The following is a 15,137-nucleotide window of genomic DNA, read 5'->3' on the forward strand; positions in this document are numbered from 1 at the left end:
TGGCTGCCCCAGACGGGGGTGGGGAGAGAGAGAGAGAGAGAGAGGGAGCAGCAGAGAGAGCAGTGGGACACAGAGAGCAGTGGGACAGAGAGAGCAGGGGGGGGCGGAGAGAGAGCAGGGGGACAGAGAGACAGAGACAAAGAGAGCGGCGAGACAGACACACAGAGACAGAGAGAGGGGGCAGCAGCGTGGTGCCTTTTATTGTGGCGGACCCGCTAGGCCTGTTCCTTTGGGGGAGGGTCGGGATGTTTAGAGATAAGGCGGGGTAAGCCCAGGCAAGCCCCAGGTGTGATTCTCACCAGTTTATGTGCTTGGGACCATGGGGCAAATGAAGGATAAATTACTATTTTCTTACAGTGCTCATGACTGAAGCCTTGAACTCCTCTCTTCTGCCTGCTCTGCTCCCCACCCATCTTTAGGGTAGCAACAGGAAATGGGTCTCCAGTGTGCAAGCATTGGTAGGGGGAGATCAATTGGTTTTGGAGGGATGGCAAAGTGAAACTGCTTTGTCTGTGCGTCATATTTGGTGGAAGTAGAATGAACACAAGAAACCCTGGAACGTGGGTTTTGAGTAGGATGTGTTAGAACAGGTGAGGGAGGCAGCACCAAGCACTCCAGAGGTACCCGAATCACATGTAGTAATTCAGCCAGCAGCCACTCCATGCTGATAAGCACCACTGAGACAGTTTTGATAATCTTGCCATTTCTTCCTGCAACCTCTCTCACAAACCCCAAATCTCAGTGCCTACAGTTCCACAGCGGGAACGGTTAAGAGTTCCACAGAGGACTGGACTCCGTCCTAAACATTCCACCCACAGCTCCCATCACTGGGCCGAGTTAGTCCGGGGCATGCTGACCATTCATTGAATATTCCATAAACTGTTAAGTGCATGCTGTGGGGAAGGGTAGTCGAAAGGAAGTTCTCCCCTGGCAGGCGCGGAAGGCAAATCTGGAAACCCAGTCTAGTCTCAAAAGGCGCTTGAGTAAAGACTACGCAACCGCAGAGACAGCGTTACTCCCACCGAGGTACAATCCTGATCCATCCAAGCGCAATTCACTTCCCAAGGGTCCCCTCCCTGCACCGACGCCCCTCCCGCTCTCCCTACCCTCCCCGACGGAAGCGGAAACGAGACGCGGCTCTCTTGCTCCGGAAGTCGCCCTCCCTCACCGTTTTTGCAGGTCTCCTGTCATCATGGCGCTGGCCGTCCTGCGGATCCTGGAGCCGTTCCCCACCGAGACACCCCCTTTGTCGGTGCTGCTGCCGCCCGGGGGCCCGTGGCCTGCGGCGGGGCCGGGTCTGGTGCTGGCCCTGCGGCCTGCAGGGGAAAGCCCGGCAGGGCCAGCGCTGCTAGTGGCGGCCCTGGAGCCGCCGGGCGCGGGGACCGAAGAGCAAGGTCCTGGGCCGCCGCAGCTGCTGGTTAGCCGCGCGCTGCTGCGGCTCCTGGCTCTGGGCTCCGGGGCGTGGGTGCGGGCGCGGCCCGTGCGGCGGCCTCCGGCGCTGAGCTGGGCGCTGCTTGGCACCTCCTCGGGGTCGGGGCTCGGGCCGCGAGTAGGGCCGCTGCTGGTGAGACGCGGAGAGGCCCTGCCAGTGCCCGGACCGCGGGTGCTGGAGACGCGGCCGGCTTTACAAGGGCTGCTGGGCCCAGGGACGCGGCTAGCTGTGACTGAGCTCCGTGGGCGGGCCAGAGTGGGTCTGGAGACTGGGGACAGCAGCCGGCCCCCACCTCCGCCCGTGGTGTCCTTCTTTGCGGTGTCGCGCACAGTCCGGCGACTCCGGGGAGTTCTGGGAGGGTCTGGAGATTCACTGGGGGTGAGCCGGAGCTGTCTCCGTAGCCTCGGCCTCTTCCAGGGCGAATGGGTGTGGGTGACCCGGGCCGGAGAGTCATCGAACACGTCTCAGCCACACCTGGCCACGGTGCAGGTCCTAGAGCCTCGCTGGGACCTCTCTGAAAGGCTGGGACCTGGCTCTCGGCAGCTGGGAGAGCCCCTCGTCGACGGACTGGCCCTCGTGCCTGCCACTCTGGCCTTTAATCTCGGCTGTGATCCCCCGGAAGTGGGAGAGCTCAGAATTCAGGTAGGATACAGGACTGAAGTCAGGAATACTTCTTTCTCCCTATCCCCTCTTCTTTGTCTTAACTGGATTGGAAAATCAGAGCTGCAGAATTTTGGCCCTTTACTCACTACGTGTTGGACTTTTCACTTAAGGTCTCTTAGCTCTATCCATTCTGTATAATCAAAATAACACAATCCTCCATAGAATGGTGGTACATGGGAAGGGCTTTCACCTATTCAAGTGAAAGGTCAGACTCACAGTCAAATTACCAGGTATATATACTAATCTACTCAATCTGATCAGTTGTTGGATTGCTCCAGTGTTCTCAGTATTTGCTGTTTAATATAGAAGATGACATTGCAGTGCTTTTTGCTCATGCTTATTCTTGACTTCAGAGGCCTTTCTATTCTAGCATAGTGTCATCTGTTGAAGTCCTACCACCCTTCCCTTCAATGTCCATCTTCTTCTCAGAGCCAACATAATCTCACTGGTACAAATTTAATGTGACTTCCTCCTCCTATAGCATTTTGTATCTTTCTTAGGGCATTTGTTTTATTCTGCCTTGTTACGATTATGTAATCTGTTTAATCTTCAATTATATATTGTAATTTCCTTGAAGGGAATGCTCTTTATTATCTTTAGTGCCTGGTGCTTAATTTTAGTATTTTATTAAATATACCCAAGAGAAGTTTTTGGTGTCTGTCTTTGAGGGGCTTACTTCAAGAAGATAATTGTATTTGGGGAGCAAATACAGTCTAATGTTTTAATTAAATAAGTACCTAGATGTATGGATTAGGCTTGCACTGTCCAGTATGGAAGCAATTTTGTGGCTTTTTCTAAATAAAGTTAAAAATTTAGTTCTGTAGTTGTTTTTTACATGTCAAGTGCTCAATAGACATGTAAATTATAGAACATATCTGTCACTGTTGGAAAGTTCTATTAGATAATGCAGGCATAGCCAGTTAGTACTCTGTGATGTCAAGAACAGATAGAAGATATGTATGAATGGGAGTTGGGTGTGGATTTTCTTCTGAATGGAGGAAAAGCTACTGGAGTGCTCAGACGGGAGCTCACTCAGCTGAACCAACCCTTTTGACTTCAGGGAGTTCATATGCTTTTCCAGCAGCCTAAATTCAGAGTGTCCCCACTGATGTCCAGTTAATATCAGTCCCAATGGTTGCCTGATGTCATTCAAAGAACTTGTGGGAGTTACGTGTCTTTACCACTTTACTCACACTGGGCAATAAAAGGTGTCACAGAAAAATTATCTTTACTGAGCAACTTTTTGGAGCTAGCATCAGCAAAGTGAGTCAGAAACCTCTTCTTGATGCACATTAGGAGAGGTTTCTGTTTTCTAGGGAGGATATAGGTATTTGTCTCTGCTACATTATGCCTTCCCTCCCATGAAACTTGTGGTCATGGGAAGAATAGAGGATGAAAGTAGAAATACTGGCTGCTGAGAGGGCAGAGCCCGACTCCTTGGGAGAAGGCTATAAAGTGCTGGTTATTTCTCTCTAGAGGTACTTGGAAGGTTTCAACACCCCTGAAGACAAAGGAAGCTGCTCAGTGCTGCCTGGACCTCTGTTTGCCAAAGAGTTACACGTCGAAATCGTGTCCTCTCCCCACTACAGCACTAATGCAAATTATGATCATGTACTTTACCAGCACTTTCAGACACCCAGGTTAGCTGCTTACCCCTTTCAGGATAGCTTCTCACCCTTGTTGCTCTCCTCCTATGCCATACCTTAGGTTCAGAACCACAGAACCTCTGATTTTTAAAAAAGCCACCTTTTAGGCAACATTGTGGTTAGAAGCCTTTTGGTGTACCAGGCAGACAACAGAAAAGATATCTGGAGCGTGAAGTGAATCTGGACATTCTAAACTGAGAGACCCCTTTGATTTGAGAAGGCCCGAAAAGAGCCAGGATCCTGCTTCACCCCTCACTGGCCTCTGATGCCCCTTTCTAGGCTCTGCGCCATTCCCTTAGCTCATTCAAGGTCAGACTTGTTCTCTGGACAACTGTGTGGCTCTCTGGGTGGGTAGAAGGCCCCTTAGTAGTCTGCATGTTGGGTGTGGGGATGTGTCAGGCCCATGCTCTTGACCCCCAGTGTGGCTGACCTGGGCCACTGCTGTGTTGCAGGACAGTCCAGGAAGGGGACATTCTGTGTGTGCCAACAGTTGGACAAGTAGAGATCCTGGAAGGAAGTCCAGAGAAACTGCCCAGGTATGCAGCCACTTCCTATCCTACAGCTGGGATTCTTAACCTGGGTGGTGGAGTTTGGTGACCCCCATTCCCCTAAGTTGTATGGAATAGTCTTGTGCATCAGAACACTTTATTGTCATATGCATTTTTCTGGAAAGAAGGTATATACCTTTTTCAGGTTTTCAAATAGATGCATAACTGGGAAAAGATTAAGAACCACTGCCTGCTGGCTTTGGGAGGTGTCTAGCCTCAAATTGATTGGGGTCCTAGGTAAAGTAAAGAACTAAGAACAGTTTAATGGCCTAGACCAAGGTGGAGTTCATTGTTTTCCATTCTCACCCCCAGTGTCGTTCAGGCCATACCTACTGTATACTTAGCATAAGGACACCCGGGCTCTGATTTCTGCCCGAATTGATGGAGTGCGCACATACAGTTTTTCAATCCTATTTCCCACATGCGGGGAGAGAGGGATTGTACCTGTCATTGGGAGGCCTTCTCTCTTCCCTTTTCCTCAATAGAGAATAAGAAATAGAGCATATCTAAACCAAGAACCCAAATCAAGGCATCAGCCTTTCTCCTCCTCCTATTGACTCTGACCACAGAGGTTCCATGCACAATAGTGAGGCAAAGAATTCAGAGACCATAGCCTCATACCTAGGACTTGTTTCATGTAACGATTTACTGGAAGGAGAACACAACTGATAGACACACTAATGCAACCTTCAGGGAGTTCTCAGTGACGAGGTAGGACCAGCCTGCAGGAACTTGGACATAAGAGCCATCGTGCCCAAGGTGTCTGGAATAACTAGCTTGGGCCCTCTGCCAAAGACCTGCCTTGTCTAAAGTGCCTGATTCATCCTTGGTCATCATTCAGAGCTTAGTTTGGGCCAGTGCTCAATCTTCCCAGTCCCAGGGCTCTGATACCCAGAAGAAGGGCTTGGTAATGCCCTGTGTTCCATGGCACCTCCTGAGCCTTCCCATGTCAAATCTACATCTGGGGCCTGGTGGAAAATGCCAGGCTGGCATATATCAGTCACTTTCTACTACTGTCTCCCTTCTTACATATAGCTCTGTAGGAAAACTAAGGATGTTGCCCATCGTTTGTACTTTCAAAGGAAAACAGGTGCTAGGCCCTCCTGAGAGAGACCAGCCGGCCAGCTCTGTTCCTTATCTCTGCCATTCGAGCCTTGTAGAGAACTGCCTCCCTCCTCTGGGTGCTGAGCTCATAGTTCTTCCCCCTGAGCAGCTCCTGGAAAACAGGGTTGGGTGAGCAGGTGAGTCCAAGGACAGATGGAGATGAATGTTCTAGCCCCGCTCCCCTGGACTTGGAAGGGAGGCTCCTGTGACCCCTGGAAAGGAGTTCTGTTTGCAGCGGAGTCTCTGCAGGTTCTCACCTGTGTTCTGCTTCCAAACCAGGCCGATAGGTTCCAGCTCCCCTGCCTCCCATCTGGTACTTTGGAACACATCCCAGTGTTGCCCAGCAGTGTCCAGATACTGTACCAGAGCTCTGTCTGGCCCTTGTATTCCCTCAGGTGGTCCAGCAGAAGGGGTGTCTCTCCCTAACCTCCCCACGCCCCAGCCACAGTGCTGTTCTGCCTTGGATACCAGGGCTTGAATGTGCACTCTGATTCAGGATGTTCAGCTTGATTGAGATTCTAGGTTATAGACCTGCCCATTGTTTATTTATAATGGATAACAGACAGTTTTTCTTATGTTCTAGTTCTTACCCCAGACACTGCCTACTGTACTACTACTAACCTGCTGTGCTTCTCCCAGCCATCTTGAGGCATTCCCACCCCACCTTTTCCACTCTGTGACTGTGGGATGACTAGTTAATTTCTTTATCTGGGAAACTGGGCTAGTAATTCCTACCTGCTCCCACCCTTTGTCCCCTTAGTAGCTTTAATGCACTCTGTGACACTAGCCAGTGACCACACAGCCCTTGTTATGGCTGTGGGAGCTTTAAAAAATACAGATACCTGAGCACCACCCCCCACCAACCTGTTGGAACAGAATTAGGGTAAGGCTGGGGCCTGTACAGTCTTTTAATTTTTCCCAAAGGAGGGAAAAATGGTCTTTTTAAATTGAGATATAATTCACATAAAATTCATGCTTTTATAGTGTAGAGGTCAGTGGCTTTCAGTATATTCACAAGGTTGCACAACCAACATCACTACCTGATTCCAGGACATGTCCATCACCCCAAAAAGGACCCCCTAACATTAGCATGCCCTCTCTACTCCCTCTGTCCCTCAGCCCCTAGGAACCACTGATCTGCTGAATAGAATGATGCAATGTATGAGAGATGTTGATTTTTTTAAGTTTCATTGATAGTTGTAATATGCAGCCAAAACAGAATCATTAATCATTAGATGCTACTGTTAAGGAATCTGCCTCAATGAAATTTTGTTGATTATTAGAAACAGCCAAGAGACCCTTCCATCTGAGGTTTGGACTAGACTATTCTGAAGCCAGTGAAGATGGTCAGTTGATGACTGCTTAGCTTGGCACAGCAGCCACCTCTCCTGTTGGAGTGGGTGGGTTGGCCATTTACCTGGAGAAGCACCCCCCAGGCTCTCTGATGGTTGTCATGAGGGATGCAGAGGACAGGCAGAGCCCCTACCCTCAGAATGTGTATAATTCCATCAAGGAGAGAAGAAAGACCTCCAGCTTTCCTTCCGTCCACTCCGCTTCCCCTTACCCACTATGTCGGGGGCATCTGTTTGTGCTGCTCTGGAGTTTGCCCATGCAGGGGAGCTGAGGGATTGACCCCGCCACCTGTCCTTGGGGAGTGTTGTAGGTGGGCTCTGGATCTGGGGCTCATTGGGCTTCTTTCCTGCAGGTGGTGGGAGATGTTTTTTAAAGTGAAGAGAACAGTTGGGGAGGCTCCAGATGGGCCAGCCCGTGCCTACTTGGCTGACACCACCCATACCTCCTTGTACTTGGTGAGAGGCCTGGGGGGCTGGAGTAGACCTGGGGGAAGGAGCAGAAACAGCTTCTAGAAACTAAAGCTTCCTCCCACTTTTCACAGGTGGGTTCTACCCTGAGCCCTGTTCCAAGGCTCCCTTCAGGAGAATCTACTCCCTGGAACAGCTTGTCTCCTCCAGGCCTGGAGGCCTTGGTGACCAAGATCTGTGCTGCCCTGAAGCCTCGCCTCCAGCCAGGGTGAGTGAGGCCACAGCCCCAGAATGGGAGAAAAGCCTGCTTGGAACGTCTCCTGGAGGGGCAGCAGGCCAGACAAGTAGTTCCTTGATGCCCTGGCCAGAGCAGGATTGGGTGTACCTCCCTCAAGCCTGTATGCCCTTTCTGTAACTAAAGTCCCAGGCTCCCTTCCTGGGGTAACCTCTGTCCTCCAAGCTTGGCTGTGGATGAAGAATCTCCACCAGGGACAGCTGTGTCTGAGACTGCCCTTCTCCTTGGGGAGCCCCCTAGCCATCTGGTCCCCAAAGATACCGTTCCTCATACCATTGTTTAAGTGTAGACACAGACCCTGCCTTAACTCCTCTCACTACAATCCAGATAAGACATGACAGTTAAAAGCTTTATCGAAGGCAGTGATGATAAAATGGAATTAGTCCCCATTGCTGGATATGCTCCATGCCCCTGCCCAAGCACCACAGGTGGTGTGGGAAACAGGCCTCACCATGCAGAGGCGGCCCTCAAGGAGCGAGAACCAGGGTGTCTGCTTCCTACCTCCAGGGGTCCCTATGTAACTGGGAACTCTCAAGTTTGGGCAGAATAGAGGAGCCCAGTGTCTGTTCTCTGATTGCAGGGGTGCCCTGCTGACAGGAACTAGCAGTGTCCTTCTGCGGGGTCCCCCGGGCAGTGGGAAGGCCACAGCAGTCACTGCTGCCTGTAGGCGCCTCGGGCTCCACTTACTGAAGGTAAGAGCACCTGCAAAGGACACCAGCTGTGTATCCTCCCCAGCCCAGAGTCTCCATCGCCCCTCCCCGCTCTGGCTACTAGTTGGCCCTAACACCTCAGCCCAGGGGACCCGCAAATCAGGCATAGTCCCATGATGCTCAGCTCAAGAGAGGCTTTCAAGAAGGACAGAGTTTCAGGATTTGGGTAGACAGCCCAGGGAATGAGGTTGGGGTAAAGAGGCAGGACTTGGCCAGTGTTACCTTCTTCCTCCATCCCTGCTCTGCAAAAAAATGATGGCCTGTATCTTGACTCCTGCCTCAGTCACTCAGGCCCCTTGCTCACAGGCTCACTGGGCCCACTCCGCAGGTGCCCTGCTCCAGTCTCTGTGCAGACAGTAGCAGGGCTGTGGAGACAAAACTGCAGGCCACCTTCTCCCGGGCCCGGCACTGCCGCCCAGTGGTTCTGCTGCTGACAGCCGTGGACCTTCTGGGCCGGGACCGTGACGGGCTAGGTGAGGATGCCCGTGTGGTTGCCACGCTGTGTCATCTCCTCCTTGATGAGGACCCCCTCACCAGGTATTACACCAAGCTGGGCCTGTGAGGGGGCTGGCCAAGCCTGTCTGCCTCTTCTGCATGTCGTGTCCTGTCTTCCTCAGTGGCTTCTCAGACATTTACTGCCCACATGGCTACTCTCCAGGCAGCCCTGAGCTGAGGAGCTTGGGGTATCCAGAGGGAGGATACGGTCCCTAGTATTTCTTGAGGAACAGTAGGTTGGAAAAAAAGCACACCCTTTGGTCTCAGTGAGCTTCCCGTGTGAGGGAGACAGGTATTCCCACGCCCTCTCAAGGTATTCCCATGGAGCCCAATCCAGGAAGCTTTGGGGTGCTCATCATCCTACCCGTAGCACCCACCCACCTCCTGCCCTCCTGTGCCAGCCTGACAATGCCCGGCCGCCAGCCACATTCTCATCCTCAGTGCCCACTGCCTGTCTGCAGCTGTCCTCCCCTGATGGTGGTGGCCACCACCAGCCGGGCCCAGGACCTGCCTGCTGACGTGCAGACAGCATTTCCTCACGAGCTGGAGGTGCCTGTGCTGTCAGAGGTGCAGCGACTGAGCATCCTGCGGGCCCTCACTGCCCACCTCCTCCTGGGCCAAGAGGTGAACCTGGCCCAGCTCGCACGGCGGTGTGCAGTGAGTACCGAGGTGGGGCAGGCCTCCCGCATTCTTTGTCATGGGAACTCAGTCCTGACACCGTGCAGGCGAGGGGGGTGAACCCAGCATATTAACATGGGTCCTCTGCTCAGTTGGGACCTGCTTACTGCTCCTGCTCACGGGGCTTCTCTTGTGGTTCCCAGGGCTTTGTGGTAGGGGATCTCTATGCCCTTTTGACCCACAGCAGCCGGGCAGCCTGCATCAGGATCAGGAACTCAGGGTAAGGAATTGGGCACAGCAGGGAGGAGGAAGGGCAAGAGGAAATGAGGACGGGTGGGGCTGGCGAGAAAGAGGGGAACAGGACCCTGATGAGAGGAGGCCTTAGGTCAGGTCCCCCAGAGGCCTCCCTGGGCTTCTCTTTGCAGTTTGGCAGGCGGCCTGAGTGAGGAGGATGAGGGGGAGCTGTGTGCTGCCGGCTTTCCTCTCCTGGCTGAGGACTTCGGGCAGGCGCTGGAGCAGCTGCACACAGCCCACTCCCAGGCTGTAGGAGCACCTAAGGTGAGGACTCCAGGTCCTTGGATGTGGGGCCGGAGCTCCCTCCAGCATGCCCCCAACTGTGTGCACCTTCCATCTCCTAGATCCCGTCAGTGGCCTGGCACGACGTGGGTGGGCTGCAGGAGGTGAAGAAGGAGATTCTGGAGACCGTTCAGCTCCCTCTGGAGCACCCTGAGCTGCTGAGCCTGGGCCTGAGGCGCTCGGGCCTTCTGCTCCACGGTCCCCCTGGCACCGGCAAGACCCTCCTGGCCAAGGCAGTAGCCACTGAGTGCAGCCTTACCTTCCTCAGGTGGCCAGGGGCTGGAGAGGCTGGGGAGCTGGCTTAGAGGTCAGCCATGTGCTCATGCTTCTGACCAGTCTCACCCTCTCACATCCTCTCCCTCAGTGTGAAGGGGCCTGAGCTCCTCAACATGTATGTGGGACAGAGTGAGGAGAACGTACGGGAAGGTGAGCGAGTGAGAAGGAGTGGGGCTTCCAGCCTGGCCGGAGCCTCAGGCTGCTCCTGGTCCTTCCTTGTCTTGTTTTGCTCAAGTCAGGTTCCTGCCCAGTAAGGCCTCATACCCCGAGTGCTCGTGATGAATTTCCTCCCTGACCTCACCCTGCCCTGAGCCTCCCCATCCTGTGGGCCCCTCTCTCTCCTCAGTGTTTGCCAGGGCCAGGGCTGCAGCTCCATGCATTATCTTCTTTGATGAACTGGACTCCTTGGCCCCAAGCCGGGGGCGAAGTGGAGACTCAGGAGGTGTGATGGACAGGTGGGGGTCTGAGCCAGAATGGAGTCTGGGGTCCAGCACTGGGGATGTGAGATAGGCTGCAGCAATCATCAGAGCCCAGAGTTGCTGCCTTTCCAGTTCTGAGCTGGTGTAATGGAAGCTAAAAGGGGCTGTGGAGTTGGGGGTGGGACATTGAGGAGAATGGGCGCCTGCATGGAAAGGCACAGCACAACTGAGCCGGGGACCTGGTGGAGAAGGTCTGCAGGGAGAGGCACCACCAGCAGTGTGGAGGCTGAGGAGGGGCCAAGGATCTCTCGCCTTCACTTCCTTCGTCGCAGGGTAGTGTCTCAGCTCCTGGCCGAGCTGGATGGGCTTCACAGCACTCAGGACGTGTTTGTGATCGGAGCCACCAACAGACCAGACCTCCTGGACCCTGCCCTTCTGCGGCCTGGAAGGTGTGCACCCTGTACCTCTCCCTCGACCCTCGTCCCTTGCCTCCTCCACCCTCATGCTGTGCTCCCTGACACTTATGCCTGCCTCTCTCTCTCAAGGTTTGACAAGCTGGTGTTTGTAGGGGTGAGTGAGGACCGTGCTTCCCAGCTACGTGTTCTGAGCGCCATCACACGCAAGTATGCCCTGTTACAGGGAGACTCCCAAGGGCTTGGGCCTCCAGCTGTTTAGGGGATAAGTGCAATGTGCAGAATAAGCTGCTCAGATGCCTTTTGAGGGAGTAGGGGTTGCCAGGTAAAATTATCTTTCCTGTATCCTCACAACAGATTCAAGCTAGAGCCATCTGTGAGCTTGGTGACTGTGCTAGATCGCTGCCCACCCCAGCTGACAGGTGCAGACCTCTACTCCCTCTGCTCTGATGCCATGACAGCTGCCCTCAAACGCAAGGTTCAGGACCTAGAAGAAGGTGTGCCACTTGCCAGGCCCAGAGGCCAACCAAAACTAGTAGGAACCAGGCTTGATTCTGGATTTCAGAGGATGGATTGTTGGTGTTTCAGGGACTTGGGCAAGAAGGTGCCTACCCCAGGGTTCTCCCCTGCTTAGGCACAGACCATAGCCTCTGCCCCTGTCTCCCCAGGGCGGGAGCCTGGGAGCTCAGCACTGCTACTCACCATGGACGACTTGCTGCAGGCCGCCGCCCGACTGCAGCCCTCAGTCAGTGAGCAGGAGCTGCTGCGGTACAAGCGCATCCAGTGCAAGTTTGCGGCCTGCTAGGAGCCTCTGACAGCTCAGGACCCCACCCTCAGAGGCTGAAGGTACCTTAGTACCCCTGCAGAGACCTGAGGAGCAAGAGGCTCTTTCTCAGGCTGCCACCAACACACCTGAAGGCTGCCTACCTACCCATCCAGGCCAACTCCAGGAATACGGCCCATCTGCTCAGGAGAACCGGGAAGGCCTGGCATTGGGCCCTAGGGGAGCCAGACTGGCTGAAAATAAAGCTTATGCTGCCCCCTGCTGGTGGTGTGGTCTAAAAGGTTGGATTGGGGAAGAGCAAGATTGTGGAAGAAGCCCCAGGGGAGGGCAGGGTGGGCACCACGGAGCCAGAACCTTTGGACATAAACACAAGCATGCAGAAACTGATAAAGGCACAGACTATATTGTTCACCCTCCATTTGCCTAGACCCAATCCCTGCACCCCAGCTTTGTGGGGATCTGCACTGGGGGCCGGGCTTGGTGTGGGGCTGCCGGTGCCACCCCCCACCAGAGCTGGCAGTGCCTGGGCAGAGGGTTGTGGGGGCTGAGGCATGTTCAGTCTGTCCTCTTGAGCACGTGGATGAAATAGCAGGGAATGTAGGCCTGGCCTGGATTGTAAGGCTTGAAGTCGCCCAAGACGCTGTGCTGGCACTTGCCCCCAAAGGCTGCTCGGAGCAACTCTGTGAAGGATGCCAGACGGTGTGGGTAGTAGGAGAGCCGGAACTTACTGAAATAGAGCCCCCAACCAACCATGAGGACGGGTGGCCTCAGTGCGCCCTCCCCCACCCCCGACGCATCACCCTATGCCTAGCCAAATGTGTACCTCAAGCCAGAAGAACCGTTCTGGCCAGCCCTGGGCACCTGCACTGTGTAGTCCAAGGTCACCATGTGGGCCTTGTTGTTCACTGTCAGCACTGATGTCGTGATGTCCTTGGTCAAGTCACTCTGTAGGTGGTGATAAGGGCTGCTTAACCTCTGTATCCACTGTGGGGCCCCACCCCAGGATCACACCTCCCACTCTGGGCCCTCCCTCCCCCAGGGACCCCACCTTATAGTAGATGTTCTTTCCTGGGGGTGCACACCCTGTGCTGAGGATGTGGTCATAGTTGCGATGATCGATGACCAGCAGGCCCCCTGACCGCACCATACTTGCAATGTTCTTCAGTGCCAGCCGGTGCTCACTCTGGTCCCCTGAGCTCCAGGCAGGGGCAGAATGACTGTGTCTGCTCAGGGCCCCAGCGCTGTCTCCCCACCATCTTTTTCCTCCCCAGGGGTGCCAGTGCCCAGACAGAAAGGGGCAAGAAGCAAGGTCTGTTCTGGCAGGACAGCAGGTCTACAGGGGTCTGTGGAAAGGGTTACAGTCCAGAGCCATGCTCAGAGCTACGTCCTCTCACCTTTGCAGTCTGGCAAGTGGGCAAAACTGTTTCCAAGGCAGATGACAGCATCAAAGCCACCTGCTGGTGGCTGGGGCACATCTTTGTCCAGAGTCATCCAGTTGGCTTCTTCAATGACTGGGGACCAGGAAAGGGAAGAGGGATCAGGGTGGAACCATGGTACAGGCAGTATCCACCTCCACCAAGGGCAGTCCTGCCTTGGTTTCCCCCTCAAGACACACAGGGACTCCCCATCCAGTTAGGGGGAAGGGCATCACTACAGACATGGAGGGTGAAGAGGAAAGAGGGTCAAGGGAGGAGGAAGCCAGGGTTGGGAAGGAGGGCTCTGCCCTTACGGGTTTTTATTTGAGAGGAAGGACAAGACAGTATAAGCATAATTAAAACTAGCTCCTTACACCCAATACCTCATTCTGGTGCCTAAGCCCCCTTTTCAGGGAAATGACAGTGATTTTGCTGTCCCCTTGAGGAAGACAAAAACGCCCACCACAGGAGCTAAAGGAGCCCAGGGCAGAGAGAAGCATGGCTGGCCTGGGAAGCCTGGCTGGACCTGCATACCCCACTTGTCAAAGGTGGGTTCGTGCCGCCGGTTCCAGCGCTCTTTGAGTGCATACTTCAGCATTTTGTCACTGGCATCCACGCTTGTCACACTGAAGCCCTCTTCCACCAGCATGATAGAATCCACCCTGGGTGGGTCCAAGGGTCAGAGGCAGAGAGGGGCAGTCAGGGAGGCCTGGGAAGGCAAGGAAGAGGCCCTGGGCTGGACACTTCTGTCTCCTAAACTCTCTCTGCTTCCTCTTCCCAAGCCCTCACCACTGACCTCAAATGACCCGGCAAATTTGTTTATCATCAGATAGATAGCAGTGTCTGTTTTTTAGCACCTGTTCACAGTCAGGCACTACAGGTGTGCGTTAATCTTCATGCATAATCCTGTGAGGTTGATGGTTGTTCCCATTTGAGGGATGGGGCAAACTGAGGCTCCTGGAAGTCAAGTAACTAGTGCACAGGAGGTAGTAGGATAGCTAGCTTGGTGGTTTACAGCACAGGCCCAGACCCTAATCAACCTGGGTCTTCTTCTCTCCACTAGATGGGGGACTTCTTCTCTGCCCCCCCAAACTTCCGCAACTGTAAATGGAATCTTACTACTCACCTCGCGGGGTTTTATGAGGTTTTTAAAAACTGGTGCATCAAAAGCTCCTGACACAGCACTTGGCAGGGCAAATATTGAACAAATGTTAACTGTTAACGCTGCCCAAGGCCATCACATGGGGAGTGATGCTGGAGCCTAGATGTGCGCTTAATTGGTCTGGTCCCAAAGCTTGGCTCTTGCGCGGCGCTGGCTAACCCTTCTGCCCCACCCCACTGTGCCCACACCCTCGCTCTCGCCCTGCGGCCCGCGGCCCCCTCCCGCTGGCCTCACCCGTTCTGCCCAGGTAGACACCCACTCCGAGCCCTGGCGTGCCGGCTCCGGGTCGGCGGAGGGGGCTGCCCGGACGTGCCCGGATGGGGTCCTGCGGCCCCGCGAGCAGGGCCGCGCCGGCCCCCCGCTGCCTCCGGTGCCCAACCCGGCCCCTCGCCGGCCCCTGCACCCAACCCGGCGCCCGCCCGGGCTCACCCGGTGCCGCAGGCCACGTCGAGCACCCGCTGGCAGCCGTGCTGGCGCAGCAGCTCGAGCAGCCAGGCCTTGTACTCGGCCGTGCGACTGCGGGTGTCCCCGATGTAGAGCTGCCACACGCGCGCCGCCTCTCCGTCCGCGTACTGGTCCGGGAGCCCTTCAGCCGCTACCCCCAGGGAGCGGGTCCGGTACACGCTGTCCACCATCCTGCAACGCGCCTAGCTTCGCGGCCACCCGCTCCGCATTTATTGTAGGGCGCCTGCCCCCGGCCGCGGCCCCACCTGCCCAATGGCAGGTGAGCGCGGGGACACGCCCCTGCCGGGCTCTGGGCCCAAGGCTGCCCGGCCGCCGAGAGGGCGGGGCTCGCAGTTTTGGACAAGCCCTTCTCTTCG

The 15,137-nt window shown here is 54.9% G+C and overlaps 2 protein-coding genes across 6 annotated transcripts; one reads left to right on the forward strand and one right to left on the reverse strand.

Moving 5' to 3' along the window:
• Positions 1-1,155: 1,155 nt before the first annotated feature.
• Positions 1,156-12,000, forward strand: PEX6 (peroxisomal biogenesis factor 6). 4 transcript variants are annotated; one of them, XM_036907249.2, is made up of 17 exons: positions 1,157-2,074; positions 3,572-3,735; positions 4,194-4,277; positions 7,099-7,201; positions 7,288-7,421; positions 8,029-8,140; positions 8,487-8,695; positions 9,055-9,310; positions 9,475-9,551; positions 9,697-9,829; positions 9,910-10,115; positions 10,212-10,273; positions 10,470-10,578; positions 10,875-10,991; positions 11,088-11,165; positions 11,313-11,452; positions 11,624-12,000. In XM_036907249.2, exons 1-17 carry the CDS (start codon positions 1,193-1,195, stop codon positions 11,758-11,760), a joined length of 3,003 nt encoding a protein of 1,000 aa, XP_036763144.2. In that variant the 5' UTR covers positions 1,157-1,192; the 3' UTR covers positions 11,761-12,000. The 4 variants fall into 4 exon arrangements, with proteins under 4 accessions (XP_036763146.2, XP_036763144.2, XP_036763143.2 ...); XM_036907248.2 differs by having other exon boundaries at positions 8,487-8,631; positions 8,967-9,310; XM_036907250.2 differs by having other exon boundaries at positions 1,158-2,074; positions 9,115-9,310.
• GNMT (glycine N-methyltransferase) lies at positions 11,999-15,126 on the reverse strand. Of its 2 annotated transcripts, none has more exons than XM_057494338.1 (6): positions 14,746-15,126; positions 13,689-13,816; positions 13,134-13,250; positions 12,788-12,930; positions 12,563-12,684; positions 11,999-12,419 (listed from the first exon to the last, which is right to left on the reverse strand). In XM_057494338.1, the coding sequence occupies exons 1-6, from the start codon at positions 14,949-14,951 to the stop codon at positions 12,014-12,016; spliced, it is 1,122 nt and encodes a 373-aa protein (XP_057350321.1). In that variant the 5' UTR covers positions 14,952-15,126; the 3' UTR covers positions 11,999-12,013. The 2 variants fall into 2 exon arrangements, with proteins under 2 accessions (XP_057350321.1, XP_036763162.1); XM_036907267.2 differs by having other exon boundaries at positions 12,121-12,466; positions 14,746-14,980.
• Positions 15,127-15,137: the final 11 nt, after the last annotated feature.

This window comes from Manis pentadactyla, chromosome 16, assembly GCF_030020395.1.
Source record: "Manis pentadactyla isolate mManPen7 chromosome 16, mManPen7.hap1, whole genome shotgun sequence".
NCBI classification, from domain to species: domain Eukaryota; kingdom Metazoa; phylum Chordata; class Mammalia; order Pholidota; family Manidae; genus Manis; species Manis pentadactyla.

What these genes read in the sequence shown, in the direction of transcription:
- PEX6 (XM_036907248.2), top strand. Translation starts at nt 1,193, where the DNA reads ATGGCGCTGGCCGTCCTGCGGATCCTGGAGCCGTTCCCCACCGAGACA. An exon ending in ATCAGGATCAGGAACTCAGG is followed by an intron (nt 9,552 to 9,696) that starts GTAAGGAATTGG and finishes TTCTCTTTGCAG; the next exon opens with TTTGGCAGGCGGCCTGAGTG. An exon ending in TGCAGCCTTACCTTCCTCAG is followed by an intron (nt 10,116 to 10,211) that starts GTGGCCAGGGGC and finishes CCTCTCCCTCAG; the next exon opens with TGTGAAGGGGCCTGAGCTCC.
- GNMT (XM_057494338.1), bottom strand. Translation starts at nt 14,951, where the DNA reads ATGGTGGACAGCGTGTACCGGACCCGCTCCCTGGGGGTAGCGGCTGAA. An exon ending in ACCCACCTTTGACAAGTGGG is followed by an intron (nt 13,251 to 13,688) that starts GTATGCAGGTCC and finishes CCTGGTCCCCAG; the next exon opens with TCATTGAAGAAGCCAACTGG. An exon ending in GAAAGAACATCTACTATAAG is followed by an intron (nt 12,685 to 12,787) that starts GTGGGGTCCCTG and finishes CACCACCTACAG; the next exon opens with AGTGACTTGACCAAGGACAT.